Source organism: Eleutherodactylus coqui, chromosome 5, assembly GCF_035609145.1.
Source record: "Eleutherodactylus coqui strain aEleCoq1 chromosome 5, aEleCoq1.hap1, whole genome shotgun sequence".
Classification (NCBI taxonomy): Eukaryota; Metazoa; Chordata; class Amphibia; order Anura; family Eleutherodactylidae; genus Eleutherodactylus; species Eleutherodactylus coqui.
Genome location: NC_089841.1, coordinates 127,889,322 through 127,905,086, shown reverse-complemented (window position 1 = coordinate 127,905,086; position 15,765 = coordinate 127,889,322). Strand labels below are relative to the sequence as shown.

The 15,765-nt window shown below is 36.8% G+C and overlaps 1 protein-coding gene across 5 annotated transcripts in view; it reads left to right on the top strand.

Moving 5' to 3' along the window:
* Positions 1–15,765, top strand: part of ZNF608 (zinc finger protein 608) — an 83,887-nt gene that overhangs the window by 57,271 nt on the left and 10,851 nt on the right. For all 5 annotated transcript variants that reach the window (XM_066603124.1, XM_066603126.1, XM_066603127.1 and 2 more), the window contains one exon: positions 15,338–15,425. In XM_066603124.1, the coding sequence (XP_066459221.1) occupies positions 15,338–15,425 (88 nt within the window). The remainder of the gene's footprint in view (positions 1–15,337; positions 15,426–15,765) is intronic.

The window sequence follows — 15,765 nt, the reverse complement described above, 5'->3', positions numbered from 1 at the left end:
ATCATTGTGAAGTATATTGTGCATAATTTAATGATAAACCACTCAGTTATCTAAGGTCCTTCATCTGCAGCCAGGGATTATAATGTTCTTTCACCAACTCAATCTGCTGAGCCAGCATCCTTGCTATGAAGAAAGCCTGGATAAGACAACAGACATTTGTTAGTTAGGGTCCTTTTAGACAGCCAATTCTTGTTCGCTCTCGTGCAGCCTGATTAGACAGGCGAATACATTGTTGGCTTGTTCAAATGAGAACTATTTAGAATCATTCAGTCTCTAAATAAGCGAATGAGGGGGACTGAATGATTGCTGTTTAAATCGTACAAAAAGCAAACGAACCAACGATGCCTGCATAAAATGAATGATGAGCCAAAAGCGAATGATTCTCGTTCATTGTTTAGTCATTGGTTCATGTTTAGATTGATCATCATTCACTTTTGTGCATTTGAACGATTGTTTGAACGATTTTTTGAACGATAATCATTCCATTTAAAAGCACCTCAATAGAAATAGGATACAAGTTTATAAGCATACTGTATGCAACAAATAAAGATATGATGTTGTGAAAGTTTGTGTTGTATTCACAATTATCATCATTAGTTAAAAATCTATAATAAACTATTGGTCATATTCCATATCAGGTGAAAATATGTATCTATACATAAATTAAAAATATATATGTAGAAACTATGATGCAATGGGCTTCTAGTGTTTTTGGGTAGCCCTATTGCAAGAAATTACATAGCCCTCATTGAAATCAATGCATGTGATATCTTTGGACACTTGCAATCTTCCAAAACCAAGAACTGCACTGAACTCTTCTCAGCAATTAATTGTTTGCTACTGTGGAGTGTGAATCGGGGAAGGTTCTCCGCTTAACATGTCATAATATGGCTTGTGAAAAAGAGTTGTTTATTGAGGATGACTTATTTTAATATATCTCTAGGACTTTACTTTGAATTAACAATTTCGTAAAACAGCATTGAACAACCTATATGTTGCCTTAACATGTTCTCATGCCTCTATTGACCTATGTTATGCTATTTCTAGAAAGTATCACAAGCAGATTTACTGAGGGGGATAAAGAAACACGGCTTAGACAATGGTCCAGAAGAAAGGCATATTAACTATATATATACACATATAACACATAGTACTATATCATAAGAGTGTTAAGGCAGCAGAAATGCTGAAGGTTGTGGGTTCAATTGCCACTTGGTTCAGGTAGCCGGCTCAAGGTTGACTCAGCTTTCCACCCATCGAAGATCAGTAAAATGAGTACCCAGCTTGCTGGGAGAGGGGGTAAACGACGACTGGGGAAAGCAATGGCAAAACAGTCACAGTACCAAGAAAATGTCATGATGTGACTTCACCCTGGGAGTCAGTCATGACTGGGTGCTTGCACCAGGGAACTTTACATTACTATATCATAGTATGGTGGCTTAGCAGTCTGACCAAGGACAGCATCTGGTTGAGTTTGTATGTTTTCCCCGTATTTGCGTGGCTTTCTTGTAGTTCAGTTTCCTCCCACACTCCAAAAACATAATAAAAGGTGAATTTAGATTATGAACCCCAATGGGGACAAAACCCTATGGAGTTCTGCACTGTGGAATATGAATGTGCTGTATAAATGAGAAATAAAAATAAATACAATATATTAACATTTCTTTTTATTCGCTTATGGAGACCTTAGTCACGCTCGATTAGTATTGTTTAGAGAATAGAACTAATGCTTAAGCATGGCAGTAAAATATTTGCCCCTGCCTTTTTCTTTAAAGATAAGGACATTTGGAATGTAGAAAAGGGGCTTGTTGACAAGGCAGCATTTTTGGGATTCTATTATGAGAAAAAAAGAAAGTGAAAAGAAAAAAAAAGGTTGGAGATAAACTGCGAAGATTAAATATTTTATTGTAAATTCATGGTATGTGATAAGATGTCACATCTGTAGAAAGACTACGTTTTTTTTTCTTCACAATGGCAGTATTTTCCCCACAGCTTTATTCCTCCTCTTTTTTTTTTATCTTGTGCTGCTTTGTTAGCCGTAAAACCTGCCACAAATCTGTTTCTACAGAAGAGCCCAGCTGCTTGCTGGGAGGAATTTGAGTACACAGGCCTGTAAAGAACATTCTCACGCAATCCCTAAGTGATTTAGATTTCTCAGTAATGTGTTACATACAGAATTACCTTAAGTATGAAATTGAAGTAACATTGCTTAATGTGTTAATAGTAGGCTAAAAGCATAGAATAAGAGAAGCAATGAATGCCTTGCTTAAGGGCTTGTGAATTACGACAAATCAAAACAGTAAAGAAATAAATAATAGACGTACATTTTGCGAGCTATTCTGCCTTTAGGAACTGGGCGAGGCAGTAATGATCAAGCTATAAATCACAGGGTTTGTTAGACAGAAACATTAAATCCCTTTGAACAAAGGAATCAATTGGCTCAACTAGGTTGTCTTTCTCCTTACCTTGAAAAAAAGGACAAGTCTTACATTTTTTTTCTCATTCAATGAAAATGTAGTAGGAAATGTGAAAATATCACACATTTTCTTTTTCACTGTTTTCAGTTTTTTTTGATTAAAAAAAAACATTCATTTTCATAGAAACAAACAATATTATTTTTTGGTCAGCCACGGTATACTGGAAGTTCTTTACAATCTTCAACCTGATTGATTACCTTACATTTCTAGATCTGTGTTGTAATGTATGCATCTTACCTTTATTATATTGTGATTAATATTATCTTTTAACTGAACTCGTATAAAAACAAGAATGTTGGGTTTCCTTTGAAAAAAGTTCAGGAAAATGTTTTTTCTACATATTACCTATGTAGTGAATATTATTAGTGAAGCTATTACAAAGTTGGGAGTTTCAATGTTTTTTTCCCCTGCTTTGAAGTCTCTCGAAAGAGCAACTGCTATATCCCTTTGAGGATTCACAAGTGATGATGATCTCTTCCTTTAGAGTTCTTTTAGACAAGCCAATTCTCATTTGAATGAGCAAGTGACGTCATCGCTAGCTCGTTCGGTCTCATTCAGCCTGTTTAGACAGGCAGATACATCTTTGGCTCATTCAAAAGAGCATCGCTCAGTACGGTTCAGTCTTTCACATTCACTATATTAGCAAACGTGAAAGATTGAACGAGTACTGTTTAAACTAAACAATAATTGAATGAGCCCATGATGATTTTTATGTCTGCATAAAATGAACAACAAGCAACAAGTGATGATTCTCGTACGTCATTCAGTTGCCGGCTTGTGTTTAGACCAAGTGATTATCGTTCACTTTCGTTCATTTGACTGATTTTCTGAATGATAATCATTTGTCTAAAAGCACTCTTAGCTAGTAGGACATTTAGGTACAAGAGGCTTACATTCTGTCCTAGAGGGATTACAATGTGGAATATTCATTCACTTATTCTATTAGGCTCTTGATGACTCCAAGGATGACTCTCTTTTTCCTCTATCTCCTCTCCTTACTCAATAAAGGCTTTTCTTACTTTCAGTTCCCAGGGCTGTGAATGTGTTAGGTGGGCAGTTTGCACTGCTTACTGTCAATCAAGTCTGACATCACTCATTGACAATGAGCAGTGCGGACCACCCACTTGACACATTCACAGCTCTGGGAATTGAAGCTAAGAAGATCCTATATGGAGGCGCAGGAGGAAGTAGACGGAAAAGAGAGGCATTGTTGGAGTTAGCAGGGCAATGGCTGTGAAACTATGAAGCTAGCCTTGCTGACATTAGGGCATGAAAGATTACTACATTCATGTAAAACAAAGTACGCTTTAACAAAAGGAAATAAGGTAGGGTGGGCATATTGTATATTGTGTTGGAAAATTATATTATGGATAGATTTTCCAACAGTTTTTAGGGGAGTGACTTTTTTTTAATGACCTACTTTCCAAAAGGGTCAGTTTTCAAAAATGTGTGAATTGTAATAAACCTGATGGAAATATTCATGTACCATCCTATATGATAAAGTCAATATGAACATGTCTATGGAAAATGGCCTTCTTTTATTATTTTAGTTGTAAATTATATTAACTTAGAACTTCTTCTCCCAAGAGTCTAAAATGTTGTAGAAGAAACTGTTATTAATAGTTATAAGATTTCCAATAGCTATTTCCAATTCTAAGGTTTCTTCTTCTGTTAATATTTTACAGTGGTTTTAATGCTTTGTAAGAAACAATGAAAGCTTTTGTTGCCACCCCCACGTTCTGCTGCACTGAATTCCACTTAGATACCTAATGGGGAATGATCATTTTTAGTAAATGCAATTGAAGCTGTTTACAGAATTACTTATTAGAAGCCTTTATGATAAAGCAAGGTCTCAGCTGGCTGCCAGCAGAGGTTTAGGAATGTGTTCTCTAGGGCCTGGTAGCAAAAGATGAAAAGGACCCAGAGCTGGCAAAAAAGCAAACAAATGCTTTGACTTTAACTAAAACATCATAATTTATGAGACTGCTTTCACACTCTCCAGCACAGCTTGAATAGATAACAGCTTATACTTTAGCACAGAATATTTGCTTCTTTTCAACATGTCCCCTTTTATGCTGAGCTCCAAATGTCTTTCTGAATGTACACATTTAATGTCTCGCTGCTACAATAATATAAGTATTCAGATTTTAGCTCTGATCTTTTTTTCACAGCAGAGTTTGTGAGGTAGATAATTTAGTTGGTAATATATAGAAGAGTATTTCTACTTTCCTCTAGATTGGAGAGTTCTATATAAATAATAGTCAGGTTTAGTATATGGAGTAAGGTTGAGGAACATTCTCTTTCCTGGGGTTTCACTGACGGGCACATTTTTTATTGTTGAGTCATATTTCTTACAAGTAAGACAATTGTGAAATATATGGTTCTGTAATTGGTCTATATCATAGAAAATTCACCCGTTGGTGAAATACATGGAGCTGGTGGACAACACATACCGTTATTGTTAGATCACTTTTCTACATTTCATTAAAGGGGTTGTACCAAGATTACAAATTATCCACCTATCAACAGATTAGGGGATAGCAATGATTGCTGGGGTCTCACCGCTAAGACCCCCCACCAATCTCAAGAAAAGGCATCTTGTGTCCCGATCTGTCTGTCACTGCAGGGGTTGCTTTTCCCCCTCCAGTGACACAGAATGAATAGTTTGCTAGAGAAGCATGCACGGTCAGCCCTCCATTCATTTCAATAGGGCTAGCAGAAATACCTGAGCACTTGCCAGTAAGGTATCTCAGCAGTTCCACTGAAAGTCAGTGTCCTTGAGTGACCAAAGCTCCATTCAATCTCCTTCACACTGCTGGGGGTGCAGTAACCTACAGTGAGGAGGACAGGGTACAAAAGACCCCCCAATCTTGAGATTGACTGGGGTCTCATAGAGGATAACTTGTAATCTCGGTACAACCTCATTAATAAAAATAATGATAATAGTATTGCTTATATAGCACCAACATATTCCAAAGCACGTTACAAATCAGAAGGAAGTTTAATGCAAAACAATACAATATTAGACCAATAAACAATTGAATAATTGGATTGAGAGTGCTGCTTATAAGAGCTTTACAATCTATTAGGAGATAAGGATAGCACAAGTTAAGACCGATTTAGACACAATAATTGTCTAGCTGTGTTCTTCATACCCTGCTCGGCTGTATAACAGTCGGGTTCTCCGAGCAGAGAACAGCTGGATGCAGAAAACAAGTGGCCCCACTTGTCTTCTGCATCCCCTGCTCGGATCACTTGGCTGTATAACAGCCAGGCACTCTGAGCAGGGGACAGCGGAAGGCAGAGGACAAGTGGCCCCGCTTGTCTTCTGCATCCCCCGCTTGGAGCGCAAGGTGATTGCTCAAGGTTTGAGCAATCACCTTGCGCTGAATGCACACAGTGATTATTGCTCAAAAGTCGCTCAAAATACATCTTTTGAGCAACAATCATTGTGTCTAAATGGGCCTCTAGGGTGCTTTTATGAGACAACCTGTCGGGCGACAGATGTCTGGCAGGCCGTCCCAACGATAATCGTTCCTGTGCTTTTACACAGGAAAGAGCATCACTGACTGCACTGACTGAATGGAGGTGGAGCGGACCAGGGATCATCCAGCCCACCCACCTCCGTACACCGTAACCAGGCACTCATTCATAAGTGAACAACTGCCTGTTTACACTGAACGATACATTGTTCAGTTTTTTGCGTTCACAAACTAAACAATGAATGAGAAATAACTGATTCTCATTCATCATTCCGTTTCTGAATGCATTTACACTGAACGATTATTGTTCACGGGAGTCCAAACAATAGTCATTCCGTGTAGAAGCACCTTTAGAACTGCTTGTTTTGTACAATGGATCAGTAATCTTCTAGATAAATAGGGTAGTATACATAGAGCTGTATGAGCCATCCCCAGCCGTTATCTACATATGTACAGATGTATATATGTACATTTATCAATTCATTGTGATGGGCTGTTGCCTAATACATATTTCAGTATGTGTTGTCAACATTGGAAAAAAAAAACATTTCCCTTATTCAGATCCCTGCAGCATAATATGTGAAAGTTGATTGGAGTATTACTCCATAGCTTTCAGGCTCTTAGGAGTGAATAACAATGCGATGTGTATTTGATCAGTCCCTTTGTTAAAGAAGTAGAAGTGCACCAGAGTGGCTTTCAGCTATGAATACACATTAGATCTGTAAACTACTTTGCTCATGTTTCAAGTGGATCAGATTGTGAAAAGCAGTTTCTTGGCAGTAACTTTGACATTCTGAAAAGTCTATTACATATGACTAAAAATAAACAGGTACTACATTATGTCATGATATATACATGATCCACTTCATAAGTATTGAAGCTATTTCCCTCAATACTTGAAGATATAAAAGAGCCTTGTCCTTGCTTTTAAAATATTTATAAAAGGATCATATCTAGAGAAAGCTGTTAAATTACCAACTAGATATCACATAATTGGCTTTGTGAAAAGGACAATACATATCTATGACACTGGCTTTAAATGATTCTGTTGCTATTTATTCATATTATTACTTGTCATTCCTATTGTTAAAAACTATCCACAACTTTTTTTTTAAATATAAACAAAAATAATGTATTGGATTCAGAGACTAAACAGAAGATTCACTTCTAACTAGAGATGAGCGAGCATACTCGCTAAGGCAAACTACTCAAGCAAGTAGTGCCTTATGCGACTACCTGCCCGCTCATCTCTAAAGATTCGGGTGCCGGCGGGGGAGAGCGGTGAGTTGCGGGAGGGAGCAGGGGGGAGCGGGGGGAGAGAGTGAGAGAGAGATCTCCCCCCCCCCCCGTTCCTCCCCGCTGCTCCCCGCCCCCTGCTGGCACCCGAATCTTTAGAGACGAGCGGGCAGGTACTCGTATAAGGCACTACTCGCTCGAGTAGTTTGCCTTACCGAGTACGCTCGCTCATCTCTACTTCTAACATATTTTTTTTTTATGTGACAAGTCAAAGGTATTGTGCACATACTTGACTCAGAGGTTTATCCAACTGGGAAATAGGTTGCAATCAGAGGGCCCTTTTACAAGGAAGGGATATCAAATTATTGCTGGATCGTGTGGATCTGAATGGTAATCGTTCAGTGTAAGCGCTGCCAGTAACTAATATCAACCAATAATGTGTTGACTATTTTTCATTATTTAGTTTTGACAGTTCTTAAAAAATCAAATGACGATCAACCTGTGTAAACAGGCAGTTGATCATCTCATAATGACTGTTTACTGTGAATGGAGGCCGGTGACTGGAAGCAATCTCTGTCCGTTCTGCCGGTGACTGTAGAGCGCTTACACACCCAACAATTATCCCATCTAAAAGGACCCTTATATATGATAAAATTAGGAAAATAATCCATAACTTAGTACTCTTAAATGCCCTTTTACACCAAATGATTCATTGTTTGAAAGAGTGACCAATGTCAGAGTTCGCTCATATACTCGTGCAGTCTGTTTAAACAGATGGAGAAATAATTGGCTCATTCGCCTGCGATATTGTTCAGTCATTCACACTCACTCCATAAGTAAATGAGAACGACTGAACAATCGCTATTTAAACCGAACAATTAGCGAACGAACCAACAATGATTTTTATGGCTGCATAAAATGAATGATAAGCGAACAAAATATTGTTCGATCTTTGGTGCGTTTACACTGAATAATTCATTCATTGTCGCTTATTTAAACATTTTTTGAACAATAATCGTTTTGTTTAAAAGGGCCTTAAAGCAGCACTGAGGGGAGATCTTCTGTCTGCTTCTATAAGACATAGATAAAGATAAGGCTGTGTTTGCTCTAATGTCATGGCTTCCATTCTCAATAAAGACATGACAAGATCTTTCTTTAAATGGATCCCATTGACTTCTAAGGAGACCCATCATATTTCCATTGGGGTTTCAGCATTTTAGCTGTATGGTTTGTTTCCTGAACAACATATAGAAAATTTTTGCACTTTTCGTGTAAGTTATTAAATTCTGTATTTGTAAAAAGAGTCTTATTCGATGCAGAAGTATAGAAATTGTAAAAATCCAGTGATTACTGCACAAGAACAAGCAGTTAGTCTGACTGATAAGCTGAGGGCTTGGAAATATATTGCTTGTCTTAACAGATTTAAGGGACTCGAGAGGAAACATTGTGTGCTTTTTTTCCCCCTTTTCTTCTGCAGCAAAGAGGATGAAGCCATGTGCGGTTCCTCAGCACTGCAGAGATACAGGGGTTTGGGTTCTTTAGAATGGCTATTTCTTTATGCTAGTATTTAATTGCAGCATGCTGTAAGTACTGGGCTTTTAATGAAATGTGAGTGCATGAGAGTGCAATATGTAGTATTGATTTTCATCATCCATTTCATAGATAAATACAGTAAAGCAATTTAACCATTGCAGTAGAAAATTTGTTTCACACAGTGCTATTAAAATCCTTTCAAACAAAGATCTGTAATGTTCTTTGCACAACAGCCACAATATGTTTTGACAGCATGAAAGCCAGAAGAACATTATGTTATGTACAGTGTTTCCATTAACAATATTAACTATCAGTGTAGAAAAAACGGAATTTTTTCCCGTCATTGCCTTAATATTGAGCTAGGTGTATTAAAGACCTGTTCTTTAGCCACCAAGTCACATTGCTTATTGACACAATGTAAATCATTACATCTATGGAAGGGGATACTGTTACTATGGAAGCAGGGATAGGAAAGTAGCAAGAGATGCTTTTAGCTGACCAGTCAACTGGATATTGACCAACTGTCTTTTCATGAGGAACAAATAGATGGTAGTGAATAAGCTTGAGTCTAGTTTTCCAAGAAGCTGAACGATTTTCCCAAATCAATACAGCTCATCAGGCTTCAGAACAAAGGCTGCGGGGGATGCGACAGTGATTGAGGTGGTGATAGGTTCTTTTGTGTTTAAGAGCAGGCAGACCCAGGGGAAAGCTAAGTCTGTGTTATGCTTTTCATTGCCTTCTCTGTATGTTTCTTTCAGAGGAGGTCTTCAAAGATCGTTTTTTTTTTTTTTGTCCGTCTGTAAAGAATGCATAAAGGCGAGGAAGATCCCCCTCCTTTGTATGAAGCCTTGCAATTCAGCATACTTCATTGGCTATATACGAGCTTAGCTATCGACATGTGCAAACACTAAAATAATAAGCCGCAATCATCTAGGTAATGGATATTAATAAACACCCCATTGCCTGTCTTTCATAAATGTTATAAATGGCTATTTACAAATATGGGGAATTATACTACTTAGCCCCTTCACTGCTTAAGGACATGTAATTAATAAATGTCGAATAAAGTCCTTCCTCTTCAGCCTCCTACAGTGCAAGCCTATCTAAACCAGTAATTTCTAGTCCTTTCAGTGATTTTAATCTGTGCTTAGTACATTAACACCAGAGCAATGTGTCTCAAAGGTTTATGACTGTAGTAGAAGCAGCTCACTAGGGCATAAAGTGTTTCATTATGTTTCTCTTTGTCAGCTCTGCCCTATCTCCTGAGCTCCATTGCAGTACATTATTTGTTCAGATAAAGCCCAATGTTCAGGGTGACTAATCGCAGCACTGTGTTCCAGATGGTTTGATTACAGGATGTGGTTAAAATGACTCTTCAAACATTTGGCTCAGCAGTAGGGCTCTTAAAAATCTCCCTGAAACTGTTTCTAGTCACCTTACACATATGTGTAGATTTTTTTTTTATTTTGACTTTTCTTTGTTTTTTTACCTTATCACAGTGATCCAATACTTGAGATGTAAAATAGAAGAACGTTATTCAAACAGCCTCCAAAACAAAGTAGACATCCTTGACTTTTGCTTTTTACTGAAAAATAGCTATAATTCTTGCCCTATATTGCGTATTGCATCATGCGGTTTATCTGACCTATTTGTTTATACTGCATCACATTTGTGATATGTATGGGTTTGAGGCTTTATAGGCATTTGACCTCCTTGTAGAGCCCACAGTTGTACGGCATTTGCTACAGCTTGTCTTGGTATGTGTAATCTCGGCTGTTTTGATTTATTGTTTTACAAAGTGCCTTTGAGGGAAGAAAAGGTTAATTTGATGTATTTGCTTGCAAGGTTTCCTATTGATCAACACATTACCCTTCCTCCACTCATAGTTTTCTATGTTTCACAAAACCAAGATGATTTTTTTGTGTGTGAAGTAGATGATTAGAATGAATGGAATGACATCACAGGTAGTCAAAGGAAAGGATGTCTTTTGGCTAGACAAGGCTTTGGTTCTTATAATTGATTTGCCTTCAATTTCCTACATTGTGATTATTTTTTATAGTTATATATTTGTTACTGTGTATTAAAGTGTGTGAGCATTTAGAGATCTCATGTAAAATATTTTCTTTGATCAAATGTAATTGACACTTGGCCATAAACTTTGCCTTTGGTATACTCTTGTGTCTGGAGACATGGTGTGAGACATTGAAAGATCTTCTGGGTTCTAAAGGTTTACTGGAAGCAACTGTACAAGTTGCAAGAGCAAAGCTCTGTTATTACAGGCAGCAGGCTGTTCGGAAGATATTTGCCAAGCTATGATCACTGCTTGGACTGAACATCTGTGACATAGATATGCTTTTACAGTTTTTCACACCTGGGTTCCTCTTGTTAAGCAATTCTCACTCATGTCCAACAAGGTCATTAAAGGGTCACTGAATTTAGAACACAAGTTAATGCAATTTGAGAGCCATCAGTTCCCCCTGAGGAAGTCATCTACACATAGCACATATTGGGGAGTCACATAGTGTGACCAGACCTCCATCTTTAATATGGCTAAGGCACTTTAACACTGTAGCTTATTATCTTTATTTAGTTGATTGCTACTTAGTGGCTCTACTGTGCATTACTGGCTTCATGTACATTGTCCTGAGAATAATGTTCCATTGTGGGTATTGACCGTGTTTGAGTATCAAGTAGTGTGTTGCTGTATTGTGGATTGGGATTTGCTCCCACTGTGTGGTACTGTATTATTAAAGGTCTTTTTTTGAAAGCATTTTGGGTCTATACATATATTTAATAAGTGAATAATAAAGCTACAATTTTCTTTTGCTTTGTGGAGACTAGTGTACCACTTCTTTGTGTGAATTAGTGATATACATGTTGAAATTCTACCCGTTATTATGTTGCAACACTTGGGTATAGAAAAAAATATGGACAATGTATAAACACACACACACATCCTTAAAGGTGGAACACAGTGTAATCCATAAAGAAATATGCCCACTGAGATGCCTTTGGCTCAGCATCAATCTGATTATTTCCCTTTTCTATGATGTTGAGTATAGACTAGGTTTTTCCTCATATTTGGAATAAAAAAATGTTTCTGATCAGTAGAAATGTTCAATATTTTTTTTCTCATGACCTATTCATTTGAATAGTGAATGAAAGACTTCTGCAGGACATAAAGATGAGAGATGTGTCAATGCACCCTGTCACAAATCTCATGTCCATGGGGACCACCTTATGTTCTCCCCCATTTTCCTCTTTTAGAGAAACAAGCATCAATTTCAACACTTTGATCTTTTGTATCTACTGGAGATATGTCTGGTAGTTGCTTATCTCACACCCAATATGCATGTTCAATTAATTGTGCATATTTATGGGGAGTCAGCCAGCAGCTATGGCATGTCTATGGCTAACTAGCATTTCTTTGTCTTCATGTGTCTTACCATACATGATTAAACTGCCTTATATTGACACCAAATACTTTTATAGTATACTGCATCATAGAACTATTTACTAGCCTTTTATAGACAGAGCTGGCATTTGCTTTTTTCTTGATTTTGTACATTTACTATTCTTTCAGTGTCTTAATCTTTAGCCCAGGCAATAATTTTCTCATTGTAAAGATTATAAACAATAAAATAAATGACAAGTTTTTTTTGATACAAAACCATTAACATAACATTTGGGTCTTTTGTTGTTGAGTCTTTAGCTACAGATCTCAGCCCAACAAGTCACACAGAATTGTTTGCGGCAAGCACTGACCAATCTCTGGTTGGCTTATGCTGAGAACATTGAAGCCCTCAGGGAAAAGGAAATAATAAAAGCCTTTTACTAAGGATTTAGTTTAAGTATTTGTGCAAGCTTTCTGTTTTATATTAGGCTTTGAATACTGTGCTTGTTGTGTCTTTTATGTTTTCTTTCAAGCAATTTTCACTATACATATGTGCTAGATCAGAGACTTTGTAACACAGCTATCCGGTTTACTCTATGGAGTTCAAAATACATGAGGCGTATTCCTGTGCTATAAATATAAAGGGGTTGTTGGTGGTTTTAAGACACTCTAGGTTCTAAAACATTCTTCTCTGGAAAGCAGCTGTTAGAGATATTGCAAAACAACTTTACACTTTCAGTTGAAAATGTTCTAATTATGCTTTCTCAGGCCTTTCTGAAAGGTATGCTATCATTTTCAGGCAAGAATAAAAAAAAAAGCTAAAGAATGGAAGTGCAATAGCAAAGTGTTGACAATGTTGCAAGGTAATTTTATTTTGAGTTACAGATTAGAGAACAAAGACAAGATAAAGGTGGAGCTAGTAGCATCATTAAGCTCACTTTTTGGACTGGAATTTGCATTACATGTCCTGAGAAACAAGGATTAAAGATTGATTAATAGGATCTCGAATACTATTTTTAATGCAAAGAATGGAATTTCTACTGGCCAATTATATGGTTATTTGTATAGGTATAGAAAAGTATAACTCCACATATAAAGTTAAACAATAAATAAAAAAGCTGTAGTGCTCCAATCATACTTGTAGTAACACAAAAACAATTACATGATATAATACCCAACAATTATGGATTACCAATAAGCCAAGCAGATATTGAAAATCAGAGATGGCAAATAACTATTTGCAAACTATACAGGTATTGTTCATAGCATAATGAAGGACAACAGACAGTTAATCTAATGATGAAGGTCTGGTGATGATGATGGTCCTTTTTTAGGTTCAAGTTCTTCCTAAAGTACATATCCAATAAATTATTCCCATGTAGTGCAAAAAGATAATCTACAGATGACCAGCACACCTTCTAGTGGATGTGCCCCATTAGGTGGTATTCCACATATGCTGGTATAAATGGCAACAGTGACTCTGACAGATGAAGTCACTAATAGGGTTTTTCCTGAGGAAGGAAGCTGTGTGCCTTTTCTAAATGTGTTGGATTTGATTGTCTAAGGGTGAAAACTATTCTGTACTAGTGATGTCATCCAGCAGAGCCACTCTTGCTGTATAAATTATTACACGTGGAATGCCTTCACAAGGGAGTACCCACTGAGTGGTGTGCTGGTCATCTTTAATTCATGTTTTTGCACTATGCTGGAGCATATTATTAGATTTATACATCGGGAAAAACGTGAATCTGCAAATGGATCATTCTGCCAATGGATCAATGGAGGGATACTTGAAGTAGGCACTTCTAGCTACACAAACTTAGTTTTATAGCATTTGGGCTCATAACAGATGTGATTCCTCTCTATATACCCGTCAAGAAATTTATTGTGATCGTGCAATAAGCAAGGTCTGCGCGGTTTACACTTAGCTATTTGCCAGCTATAGTTATTTTTCAATATCTGCTTGGTTTATTGGTGATCCGTAAGTCTTAGGTATTATATCACAAAACTGTTTATGTGTTACAAGAGGTATAGTGGAACTTTTCCATTTATTGTTCCCTGCAGTCTATTTGTGGTGATACAGGTCAGCATAATTTATCATCAGTTTCCAAGTATTGTATGGGACATATTAGTGTTCATTGGATTTGGAAATAACAATATTGTCAATTGCATTGTACATCTGGCTATACCTCTTGCATTTATTTGGTCTCCTTGCACTCATGTCCGTTCAATAGTTGACTGTGGTTCCATATATGTTCTGTTGCTTTTGCTACTTAGCAAATATATGTATTTCACTGTTTAACTATGCAATTTGCTTGTTTAGGGAATTTAGCATTGTATATTGACAGCTGAAATAAAATAAACCCAGATGGGACAGTAATTCCAGATACTATTTATTATTTCTAATGTATGCAAGCAATTATGGGGCGCAGAGTGAGACTTGCTAACGTCAACAGCTAGTTCGCTTGGGCAAATGAGAATCATTCTGTGTAAAATGGCCATTATTATCAATATAAACTATAAATAAAAGACAATATTGTTTAAAAGGGTATGGGCCACAAGTAAGAAAATTAGTTCGAACAAGAATTAAAGTTGTTACCTTTAAAGGCTTAAATCCTATTAGTTGCAAGATATCAATGAGGCCTAATGGGTTTTGCCCACAAGAAAACTTTTTCTTTTTATTGAGCATTTTACACTATATTAATACCATAGAATATTTTCCACAACTTTTTTTTATATTATTGTTATATTGTTAGTTATTATTGAACCTATAATACAATCAATCTTTCTGTCTAGAAGGAATCAAGAGATCAGTTCTTTTTTTTTGTGGAAGCTAAAATCCCTCCAGACAAAAAAAAAATAAATGTTTTTTTCTTTGTATGTGCTAAAAGCAGGAGATTATGTGTTTTCTTCTTTCTAATCCAGTACTTAGATTGCTATTTGACTCTTAAGTGAAAGCAATTATATGTAATAATAGTAACACTAAAAGGTAGTGTTTTACAGCAGGACATGGCAAAAAATATTTCCTGCTGTCAAGTCTATCTTGATTGTGCACACATATGTACAGTTTCCTGTGGGTTTTAACTGAGGTTGCTAAAACCAAAAAAAGGAAGCAAGTAACCACAACTCTTAAAAACATATTCAACTGAATCTCTAAATGTGCTTCTAAACTGACAAAATACACAAACTTAATAGGATTTTCTTTCCATGTGCAGGTGTATTGGTTGTGAATGTCACATGGCGGAATAAGACATACGTTGGTACTTTACTGGACTGCACAAAGCATGACTGGGCTCCTCCAAGGTAAGTTACTGCCTATGAATAAAGACTACTATTTCCTGTATATATTTTTTATATATAGAGAGTGTCACCTAAAATGTATACACACTTCAACATAAAAAATATTTGCATAAAAACTTTATTACTAGATATACATAGACATCAAAGAATAGGTGTAAGTCATGTTTTACTTAAAGGGGTTGTCTCATGAAAGCATGTGGGGTTATGCACTTCTGTATGGCCATATTAATGCACTTTGTAATATACATCGTGCATTAATTATGAGCCATACAGAAGTTATTCACTTACCTGTTCCGTTGCTGGCGTCCCCGTCTCCATGGATCCGTCTAAAATCGCCTCTTCT